Genomic DNA, 12,184 nt, shown 5'->3' with positions numbered 1-12,184 from the left:
AATAAAACAAGAGTTTGAATTTAATGACTTCAACCCGTACTTTGTAGCCATCTGCAGTTTCAGAATGCAAACTTGTCATCTTACCTCCCCCAGCGCTTTATTTTCTAGCTCCCAGCTGAGTCCGAATCCATGGTTTACGTGAACAGCTTTGCACCTTATCCATAAGGGTTCCCCTACTTTAAGAAATAACTGTGGCGGTGTGGTCTGAGGCGTTTGATTTAGATCTGGAAGGACGAAAACATCCCGAGTGAGAAAACAAGGTGATTTTTCCACCCCCACCCCCGCATTACAGAATACATCCCGAGCGTTCCAATGAACAAAGATTTTTACCATCATCTCAAATGGTACCCGCTGCTTGGATAGAAGAATCCTTTAGAAACTGTCTATCCTCGTAAAGAAATTGGTAGATGCATAATCCAAAATATTCTAAGTGGCATAGAGAACTATGGCAGCTCTAAAAGTGAATGATGACCTAAGCAATCACTGTTCAGTGTCGGGTTTTTCCTAAGGAACAGTCACTGAAAAGAGAAGAGCCCCGTCTCGTGGTTCCTACCTATTGTGAATAGCTTGGTACACTCCCTGCCCAGCTCGTTTCTTGCACAGCACCTTATGTCTGTTCCAAACAGCTCATAAAGCACGCTTTCCTCCTTTGTAACAACAGCTGCACTCTCCCCTTTACAGCTGCAAGTAGAAAAAAAGAGCTGTCTGACCAAACATGTTTTTTTAAAGTTACAAATGAAAGTGAGGGAGAAAAACAAAGTGAAAGGTTCTAGAGCCTGTTTAAGAGAATGAAATGTATCGGGGCACCTGGGTGGCTCAGTGGGTTAAAGATTCTGTCTTCGGCTTGGGTCATGATCCCAGGATCCTGGGATCGAGTCCCACATAGGGCTCTCTGCTCAGTAGGGAGCCTGCTTCTCCACCTCTCTCTGCCTACTTGTGATCTCTGTCTGTCAAACAAATAAAATCTTACAAAAAAAAAAAAAAAAAAAGAGAGAGAGAGAGAGAGAGAGAGAAAGAAATGTGTTGAGAGGTAAACCCAAATCTAAGGTTTCTAGGTAGTTACCCATTATCTCAACCAATTAGAATAACACTAAAAAAAAAAAAAAAAAAAAGGAATAACACTAGACAGAATTGCATACTTTTTTCCTTTTTTTAGTGACCTCTACCCTCAATATGGGGCTCAAATTTACCACAGGAGATCAAGAGTCCCATACTTTCCCAACTGAGTCAGCCAGGAACGCCAGATTACATGAATTTTTATGTAAGCTTAAATTTTGGGGGGTTTGGTGCCTTCTTTTTTTGTTGTTGAGAGAGAAAGAGAGAATGAGTAGAGAAAGAAGAAAGAGGGAAAAAAAGGCAAGAGAAAAGGAAAAGCACCATTAGGTTTCAATACAGCACAACAAGGCGGGTATCTTTTCTTTGAAGCCCCAAAGAGGACTATGAGGGAGAAGAGAAGAATGCTGCAGAAGTCACCCATCCGCAGAGCTCACAGGGAAGACGCATGGTGAGACGCAGGAGGGAATTCAGTGGGTCTCAGGACCTGACACGGTACCCCTCACCCCCACCCCTTCACCCCTCATCACCACCGTCCACATCCCCACCCTTCCTCAGACCCTTATCCCTCCTCAGCCCCCCACCCTCACCTCCTCATCCCCATTACCATGCCCTCCCACACCCTCCACCCCGTCACCACTCCCACCGTGCCCCCACCCTGGTGCCCTCACTGTCACCCCTCAGCCCCACCCCCAGACCCCACTCCACCCCATCATCCCCACCCCCACTGTCTTCCCACCCCAACCCTTACCTCCTCATCCCTATCCCATGCCCCTCATGCCCTCTTCTTAGCATAAGACAGACTTGGATTCCTCCCAGGGAGTTACCCTAACCACTGCCTTTCCAAAAACAGGAATTGCTTTTGGAGCCTGTGGGTGATTACGTTTCTCCCCCTTATCACTTTAGCTAAATGTATTCTTTTCTTTGTGGACATATCATTCCTTAATGATATTTTTTTTTCTTCTTATAAGACAACAGTAATTGAGTTCACTGTAGAAATTTTGGAAAATACAAAAAAACCCAAAGAATTTTTCTTGCCCATACTTCTACCACCCTGAGATAACTATTATTATTTTGGAGTGCAGACTGTCCATCTCCCCCCCACCACTATGCTTATGTTACATTATGTATCTACAGGTAATCTTTTTGTCCTCTAAAATTTATGATCACATTCCTACCATTTGGTAATCTTTTTTTTTTTTTTTTTTTACTTTTTCTCCTGCTTAGTACCATTTTTCACCAAAATTGCTTAGTAAATTTTTATTAGTTCAAACTGCATGAATTCTCACTTTGTGAGAGCATAGCTATGGCACCTATGAAAAACAAAAGAAAACACGCATATGGGACTATCTGCAGGCGCCAGCCTTGCAATGAGCTCACGTGTACTGATTCATTTCATCACTGTAGCGTAAGGCAAGTACTATCCCATTCCCATTCTTCTGATAAGCCAATTGGTACACACAGTGTGATGTCAGCTATATCAGAAAAAGACCAAAAAATAAAGCAAAAATAGCAATTACCTCTATAAATGTCATACCTTTCACTCTGTGCATTGCAGAAAACCCATTCCACGGTCGGTTCTGGAATGCTCTCAGATATGCAGACCAGGGCATCCTGATTTTCCATTTTTCTAAAGTAAGGTCTCCTTAATGTATAAAGCAGTGTGTCTAGAGTATCATAAATGAGTAACATTTTAATATTTCAAAACTAATTGTCTTAGCAACCCCCTCAGAAAAAGAATTCTGCACTATTAAGGAAGGTTAAATATTTTATACCATAGCAGCCTCATCTGCTCCCCTCCAAATATGTACAATAATATATCTCCTCCATTCCAATACATTAAATTCAACTCTGGCTGAAATGTCTACTTCAGCATCTGTCCTCTTAGCTAATTTCTTGGGATATTTCATAAACCTACAGACAACTGAAGTTAAGTGGAGTGAGGTCATGTAAAAATACAAATAGTGATTTGCATAGGAACAAGAAAATGAGAAATAACAGCTTAAAGCTCATATCATTAAGCCTCAGCTTTCTTCCCATGATTTATTTTATCTAGAACTAGGCAGAACTATGCTGATACAAAAACACAGAAATACAGTAGGAGAGAGGATTGGAAGAGAACTGAGAGGTTCGGTTTTAGCTTCCCGTTCTTTTTGGACCATCATACCTCCCCTCTCCCCCCACCCCCATCTTTGGCTCCCCACAATGCTTAATGTACAAACTTTCCACTTCTGGGTGGACCCCTCTAGCCACAGGAGTTCACTACCTCCCTGGGTGGATCATTCCATTTATCAACAAACCTTTTCCTTTAAAAGAAAGTTTCCCTGTTCTAAATTCTAATTTCTGATCTTATATTCTGTTTACAAATATTATATATATGCACACAAAAGAATATATGAAGTGTACATTTCAAAGCATAATAATAAACACAAATGCCCACAGACCCGTATCTGACTTAATAACTGGAATATTAATAAATATCTTCAAATCTATTTTATGCTCCCCGCCATCTCAATCCTAGGTAATCTTTATCCTGAATCTTGTGTTTATCATTCCTGTGCTTTTAAAAATATTTCCACCACATAGATGTGTGTCCCCCAACAATCTATTGGTTTGCTTTGTTTGTTTCTGATCTTCAAAACGTGGTATCCCTCAATATGTAGGTTTCCATAACTTCATTTTCTCATCCAGCCTTATGTTGGTGGTTTTGCCTTATGGTTTTCATGTAGCTATATCACATTCATTTTTTTTTACAGCTATACAGTATTCCTTCGGTGAATATATTATCATTTATTATTTCATTTTCTTGCAATGGACATTTAGCTTTTATCAGTCTGTTGTATTTGCCAACAATGGTACTATGAACATTCTGTACTGTACTGAGGCAGGCGTGTAAGTTTCTTTAATAATATACCTAGGAGGAAAACTGCTGGTTTATATGATATGAGCATGTTCCGCTCTACATATAACGATAGTCTGCTTTCCAAAATGGTGGTACTAATTTAACTAACATAGCAGGACATGAGATTTCCTTTTTCTCTGTATACTGACCAAGACTTCTTAATTTTCAACAATCTAGTGGCTATAAAATGGTATCTCAGTGTGGTCTTTTTTTTTTTTTTTTAAGATTTTACTTATTTATTTCTCAGAGAGAGCGAGCACAGGCACAAGCAGGGGGAGAAGCAGAGGGAGAGGAAGAAGCAGGTTCTCTGCTGAGCAAGGAGCCTGATGCAGGACTTGATCCCTGGATGCTGAGATCGTGACCTGAGCCGAAGGCAGACGCTTGACAGACTGAGCCCCTCAGGCACCCCTCTCAGTGTGGTCTTAATTTGTTTTTCTCAGTTATTATGTTAATATATTTATTGACCATTTAGTTTTCGTGTTCTGAAAGTGAAACGTCTACTCGTCTTTTGTTCATTTTTCTACTGTTTTTTTCTTACTGATTTATAGAAGCTATTTACCTATTACAATTTTTAATCCTTTATTGATTACATGAATTGCACATATCTTTTTTCATTATGTGATGGTTTTTATTCTTTCTTGCAATTTCTGACCATTGATCAGGCCCCACATAGGCTTGATCCTGTGACCCCGAGATCATGACCCAAGCTGAAACCAAAAGTCAGTTACCCAACCAACTGAGCCACCCAGGTGCCCCGCCCTCATCCATGGTATAACTAGTTAGGCCAGGGTTCCCTGACTCATATGCCAGAAGAGTACACTACATTACACTGCCATCAGTCTCCTCCCTTCAAAATATTTTCTTCTCTGTGCTAAACATTGTTAAGTCCTTCAGCTGTTTGAATTTAACCAAGTTCTTCACTATCTGGTTGCTCTGTTTTGTCAATATTCGTCTGAGAAGAATAATCATCCATTCATTTCCTGAACCTAGACATTCCAACATTCCATTCTCATGAATGCTGCCAAGGTTCAGCTTTCCTTTTTTTTTTTTTAGGTAACCAGGCCTTAACCGCTGGTTACTGCTAAACTTGTGGTTTGCTAGTAAACCCTTTCCTCTTTTTCACATTGGATGTTGCCAAGTCTCCTCAGCCCGATTTTTTTTTAGCCTCACCACCCAGAATGCTAAAAGCATGTTACAATTTACCTGAATAGTTGTCATATTTTTACACTATAAATCTGAAATGCAAAGAAGATACCCTACATATAATAAAGACAACAGCAGACACCACTTATCTGACACAAATTCAACTCTAAACATTTGGCAAAAAAAGAAACACAACAAACAAAGAATCGTTGATTCCCTTCTGAATTGAACTGAACCACAGAGACCCACAGAATGGGATCAGGGACTGAGGAGGGGACAGGGAATAAGACCAAAATCAAAGAGAAACAAAAGCTCTCTTTTGATTTTTGGGCTTTCAGGCCTCTGGTCCTATACATATCAGAGTAAACTGAAGGGCTTTTCAGAACTTCTGACAAATTTTGACTCTACCTAATTTCTTGCCTTACAGGCCGATTTTAGAAACCTACCACACCACCCCTGGCCCCAATTAAGGTGACACTTCTAGGGATCTAAATGGCCACAGGTGCTCTTTGTGTTAGCAGCTAGGACCACAAGCCCCAGTACAGTGTGGTGTAGACTGCGTAGACCTGGCTTCCAGTGGTGCCCAGTGTGTCTGTTTTCCCAGCTGCATGAAGGGGGAATGGCTGTGAGGCAATGAGATGGTGCCAGCGGCATCCCCCTCAGCACAGATGGTACATACAGAACACTATCCATGGTTATCAGCACGGCACCTCCGTGGACTGGACCCTGGCTTTGTGCCTTCAAGTCACTTACAAGGAATAGGAAGCCTCATCCTCAGGTGTGGCCAGGTAACCTAATTTAAAATGGCTTGGGGTGGGGGGTGCCTGGGTGGCTCAGTGGGTTAAAGCTTCTGCCTTCCACTCAGGTTGTGATCCCAGGATCCTGGGATCGAGCCTCGCCTGGGGCTCTCGGCTCAGCAGGGAGCCTTCTTCCCCCTCCTCTCTCTCTCTTCCTGCCTCTCTGCCAACATGTGATCTCTGTCTGTCAAATAAATAAATAAAATCTTTTTTAAAAAATAGCCTAGGGTTGGGACGCCTGGGTGGCTCAGTTGGTTAAGCGGCTGCCTTCGGCTCAGGTCATGATCCCGGCGTTCTGGGATCGAGTCCCACATTGGGCTCTCTGCTCGGCGGGGAGCCTGCTTCTCCCTCTGCCTCTAGCCTGCCACTCTGTCTGCCTGTGCTTGCGCTCTGTATCTCTCTCTCTAACAAATAAATAAAATCTTTAAAAAAAAAAAAATGGCCTAGGGTTGCCTGGATGGCTCAGTCGGCTAAGTGTCTGCCTTCTGCTCAGGTCACTATCCCAGGTCCTGGGATGGAGCCCCGCATCAGGCTCCCTGCTCAGTGGGAAGTCTGCTGCTCCCTCTCCCTCTGCTTGCTGCTCCCACTGCCTGTGCTCTCTCTCTCTGTATCAAATAAATAAAACCTAAAAAATAAGTATATAATATAAAATGGCATAAACCCAGAGATTTGGGAGTGCTGCCTTAGTCCCTAAAGGCAGTAGGATGTATGTGAAGGCACCTACCTCTAGTCCCTGCATGTCATGTGAGGTGAAGTGTTCGGTGTCTAGGAGCTGAGGGGGTGCAATTCCTAGGCCTGCACAGAACTGGGAGGAAACAAGAAGCCGGAAGGCACACACACGGGGTGATTCTGCCAACTGCACAGTTGCCTCCACAGATAACATTTGGATGGTTCCTGGCGGTTTGCGGAATGATCTAGCATTTGTACAAATCAAGGATCCATAAGCTCTACGTGGTTATTTAAGTCCAGTTTGTAACATCTAAACATGAATGAAAGTCACACCTGGTCCTCAGTCACACTGGCCACATGTCAAGTGTTCAAGAGCAATGTATGGCCGGTGACTACCTTGTTAGAGCGGACACAGACATCTTCCGATCTCAGCTGTACGGGATGGTGTGGGAATCTTTCAATCCTGTGAGGTATGTATTTTTATCCCCGTTCTACAGATAGGCAATTTGAGGTTCAGGTAGATTAAGTGACCTGCCAAAGGTGGTAGGAACTGATCCAGAGTAAGAACCCAGGACTTCTAACTCCATGGTCAAGATCAAAATTATTTTCCATTTCTTCCCTGTCAGTCATGTCACTGAAAAAAGGGGGCTGAACAGAGAATGTTCTGAAAGACCACGGGTCATGCCCGATGGTTGAAGTGAATTCAACTATTCAACCACATATTGAGGGAAACCTGAATATTGTGTCTCCAGCAGCTGGCAGGAAGCTCAAGGGCTAAACCACTCCTTTGGAATACTGTGAATACCCAGTAGTGAGGTGCACTTACTTCTTATACTCACTGTAAACAATATTGTGTAATTGGTAGCTTCCGTCTGGATGAAAAGTAGGTATTCTCCAGCTTGGGTTTCTGTCATTTTCAAAATGACCATGGAAACAACTCCTCTGATGAAAAAACAACAACAACAAAAAAAAAAACAAGAAAGAGAACTGGTTATTTTGGAAAATGTGTGAAACTAAAACATAAAATTTCACCCTGAGTCAGCGGGCAGCACAGGGGGCCCCCACATTCCATCTCTGACTGTGGCACCGGAGGCTGGCAGCTTCTCACTCTGCCGGAGCCTGGTTAGTTTGACTTGGACTTCATTCAGGCCCTCCCCTCAGAATGAGGGACCTCCATTCCAGCACCTTTGCCCCATGCTTCTCAGGCCTCTCAGAGGGACAAAATGCGCAGGCTTGGGGGTTCACTCCTGCCAGCAAGAGCAGACCATTCCCCTCAGTGACAAGCACCTCACAGTCATGTTCTGTTACCTGACCACCAGCCTCACTTCCCCACTTGCAGACCCAGATGACTGTACGAGCAAGATACCCAGAGCTAAGGAACATTCTCTTCTGCGTGACTCTCTCTGTAGATGAAAGAATTCAAGCAAAATCTAACACAAGCCATCATCCTATGTGAAGGAGAAAAATCACATATATGTAAGGAGAAAGATGGCTCGGTTTTTGCTCTTTGAACTTCTTAGGGGCTCGATACCAATACATTTGTCTAGGAGCAATCTCTTCCAAGAAACTTCAATGTGTTCAGTGATATCTGTTTTCATTAAAGCTTACGATATTCTCTAATAGTTTGTTGAGTGATGTTGGGTGTAAATTTATGCTTTCTGACCTTTAGATGCTTACTACTCAAGAGTGTAGGATTTCTCTAGCAGTGTTAGTCTCAGCCCACCATCCACTGAGAGTCAGACTCTCAGGCCCTGCCCAGACCCATTGGACCCATTGAATCAGGATCTGCATTTGAACAAGGTCTCCAGGCAATCCAAATGCACATTTCTGCAGAGATGCCCTGCCCTGCTCTAGAGCTCCAAGCTGCTTGGTTCCAGAATACTATGCGTAGGTTAGCAGGAGACATATTTGATTGGTGCCTGCAATACTCTGGTCCTGTGCTTGCTTTCTCTGTACCGCTCATTGTCCTGGTACCATTTGTGAACATTTAATGCATATCATAGGCAACTGGAAGACAGTGATCACAGCCTAGGTATTCAAGCTTTCTAGCCATGAGCCCAGAGCTAGATTTCCACAGTAAGTCTCTATCGTGGACAAATTGCTAAATAGTTTTGGTATTAACTAATCCACAAGATTAGGTAATACCGATCAGTCAAGTTAATACCTATTAGTCAAGACCGGTGATGGGGACTGACAAATGGGACCATTGGTCCTAAATCAAAAAAGGCAAAATCTAATGGAATGACAAGAACCCTGCCTGCATTTGCTTTTTGGTCTCAATCCAGTGGGAAATGTTGTGGTATAAAATTTTAATAGGATTACCAGAACATTTCTTTAAGCCAAAATTTTTAATAGAAGAGTGCTTTGGTTTAACCCCAAGGTACAAATAACCAAAAAACAGAAGTGAGTAATACAGTCTCAAAAGAGGAAAGGAAAATGGATGTGTTCCAAGATTTAGAAGCAAACTTTAGAATTATAGCCACTGTCCTAAAAATTACTTACGAGTTTATTTGACGTTAAGGGAACAAATGCAAATAATCTGGTACAAGTCAGTCACAGAAATGTTCCCCCATACCTCAGTCGGACAGGATACCCACTGTAGGCCATTTGGGTCCCACTTACTGCATGGTTTCTGGAAAGACAGAGACTCCTCTACACCATGGGGCACCAGAATACCCTAACAACTGGAGAGAAAAGTAGCCTTAGAATTACCAAGGGGCATTTGAATGACTTTTGTTTCTTTGTTACTGCCCCCATCTGGTCTCAGCAAGGGGGACCCAGACAGCGGGTGTGTGTGGGGGGGGGGCGTTAAGGAGTGAGAGGGGCACAATCAGAACAGAGTCAAACACAGACTTGGCCATTCCATCACAATTCTTGGCTAAGATATTTTTCTGGATCATGAGACCCATGTTCCATCATACCCAGATCAGTTTCCTATTAAAATACTTTGTGGATATCACTGGCAATTCTGCTCATCATACTGTGAAACAAAATAGATTAAAACCAAATGTTCTTTCCCCTAGCATTTCCCAGAAAGAAGCTTCTGGCTACTGTAATGAACATTTTCTAACTTTTTAAGACAAGATCCAATTAAAAAAAACAAGAGACCATAAAAATCCCAAATATTCTTTCCCTGTTTGTTTTACATTTTTCCAGCTGCTCACTGCCTTCTTAGGCCCTAACTATATCTATATGCAATTTTTTAGGTACATAGGCTTTATTTTTTAGAGGAATTTTAGATTTACAGAAAAACCAGGTGGAAAGTACAGAGAGATCCCACATATGTTCCCCCAACACACACACACACACACACACACACACACACACACACACACACACAGAGTTTTCCCTATTGTTAACATCTTACATAGGTGTGGTATATTTGTTACCACTGGTGAACCAATATTGGTACTAACTCAAGTTTGCAATTTACACTAGAGTTCATTTTCTGTGTTAGACATCCTATAGGTTGGATAAACACATAAAGCCATGTATTCATGCCCTAACTATATTTTTAGTTCATTATTTCACTGGAGATAACAGTTATGATGGATATAGATAAATATTTGAAAAGAAACTCCAGGCGAACTACATTCTACGGCAAGGAAGTTTTCCTCCCAAAATCCTTGTGGGTGCTCCCACCACCCACACCCCCAACTCACCTGTTTTGTAAATCGAAGTGTGGCTGGCAATTCAGGGAGCTGTGTTTAAAGACCCAGAGACAGGAAATGTTCCCCGGGGTGTTGACCAGTACTTGCAGCGTGATGGATGCCAACATGTCCACTTCCACAGTGGCTGCTCCATATACGGCCTCTGTGCTCTCAGGCTTCAAGGCGCACCCGAGGTCTTCTGGGGGTTCTGATGCCTGTGTGGAAACAAGGTGAATTCACTATTCATGCATGTTTTTACATCCTCTTCTTAGCTGGGACCTTTATCAAATAGATTCATGTTGATGTACTGCCCACTGCGCTGGAGAATGTATTACTAACTGAAAATCCTATTATTTACAATTCTCAAAAGAAGAGATAGGAGCACCAGGGTGGCTCAGTTGGTTAAGTGCCCACCTGCCTTTGGCTCAGCTCATGATCTTAGGGTCCTGGGATTGAGCCCCATGTCGGGGTCCCTACTCAGCAGAATCTGCTTCTCTCTCTGCCTCTGCCCCTGCTTGTACTCTCTCTCTGTGTCAAATAAATAAATAAAATATTCAAAAAAATATAGAGAGGGAGGGGTGCCTGGATGGCTCAGTTGGGTGAGTGTCTGCCTTCAGCTCAAGGTCATAATCCCAGGGTCCTGGGATCAAGCCCCACATCAGGCTCCCTGCTGGGCTTGAGCCTGCTTCTTCTTCTCCCTCTGCCTGCCGTTCCCCTTGCTTGTGCTTGCTCACTCTGTCAAATAAATAAATAAAATCTTAAAAAAAAAAAAAAAGATAATTGAGTTTAGGCTGCATTTCTAATATGTTTTACATATGGTTATGTGTTGAACTGTGTCCCCTTGAAATTCATGTGTTGAATCCTAACCCCCACTACCTCAGAATGTGACCTTATTTAGATATAAGGCCTTTCCACAGGTAATCAAGTCAAAATGAGGCTGTTGCGTTGGGTTCTCATAAGAAGAGGAAATCTGAAGAAGACACATGCTAGGAAAAGTGCCATGTGAATATGAAGACGAACCTCTAGGAGTCAAGGATGGAGGACTGGAACAGATGCCTCCCTCACAGCCTTCAGAAAGAACCAACCCTCATGACATGTAGATATTAGACTTTTAGCTTCCAGAACTGTGAGATAATAAATTTGTTGTTTAAGTCACCCAGTCTGTGATACTCTGGTACAGCAGCTCTAACGAACTAATATACAAACAATAGTCATAAAATGCATAAGACTGCTTTTGTGATTACTGGTATGTAGATAAGAATCTACACAGTAATAGTAAATTGGTAATTGTGTTAGAAGAAATTTAAAAAACAAAATATTTTCTGGGCAGATACCCCCACAGGCTCTTCACCACCACCACACTTCTTCCCTACTTTAAGTAATTGAGACACATTGAAAGAGGGTGTAGTAGCAACTTCTGTCTCTGGACCCTTCACCTCCTACCCTCAAACACATAATGTAGCATGCCTACACCCGCACGTGCACACATGTGTGCGCGTGTGCATACCCACAAATACGCACACACAAGCTTCTTCAGGTGAAGAGCAGGGTAGGTCTTCTGCTACTGATCATAAGCCATACTTCTGGTTTTACTTATCCATTTATTCAGCAAGTAAATGATAAGTTCATTTACTCTGTATCTGTTAAGTGCTAGACCATGTACTGGGCACTATGGGAGTTGGAAGAAAAGACATTGATCTTGTCCTTAAAGTGTTTCAAGGCTAGTAAGAAGGAATAATTAAAACACCAGGTGAAAAATGATGTACCCTCTAAAAAGATACCAGTTATTTTGAAAGGTAAATTTAAGTGTCCTGAAACTTCAGAGGAGGAAGAAGTAACTACTAAGCTGGGAGGGTTGTAGTGGGGAGGCTTCATGAAGTCCAGAAATTGAGCCGGATCTTAAAGGAGAGGCACAGAATAAAGTAAAAACAAATCAAAACCAGGTAAAAAAAAAAAATCTGCCATACTAG

The 12,184-nt window shown here is 42.4% G+C and overlaps 1 protein-coding gene across 2 annotated transcripts in view; it reads right to left on the bottom strand.

Moving 5' to 3' along the window:
• FLT3 (fms related receptor tyrosine kinase 3) overlaps positions 1 to 12,184 on the bottom strand; it is a 119,748-nt gene that overhangs the window by 36,805 nt on the left and 70,759 nt on the right. For both annotated transcript variants that reach the window (XM_032314382.1, XM_032314381.1), the window contains 5 exons: positions 10,227 to 10,429; positions 7,391 to 7,506; positions 2,591 to 2,720; positions 554 to 681; positions 85 to 224 (listed from right to left, as the gene is read on the bottom strand). In XM_032314382.1, coding sequence (XP_032170273.1) covers positions 85 to 224; positions 554 to 681; positions 2,591 to 2,720; positions 7,391 to 7,506; positions 10,227 to 10,429 — 717 coding nt within the window. The remainder of the gene's footprint in view (positions 1 to 84; positions 225 to 553; positions 682 to 2,590; positions 2,721 to 7,390; positions 7,507 to 10,226; positions 10,430 to 12,184) is intronic.

Source organism: Mustela erminea, chromosome 15 (genome assembly GCF_009829155.1).
Source record: "Mustela erminea isolate mMusErm1 chromosome 15, mMusErm1.Pri, whole genome shotgun sequence".
Taxonomy (NCBI): domain Eukaryota; kingdom Metazoa; phylum Chordata; class Mammalia; order Carnivora; family Mustelidae; genus Mustela; species Mustela erminea.
The sequence above is the reverse complement of the archived record's forward strand: the minus strand, read 5'-3'. Positions and strand labels throughout refer to the sequence as shown.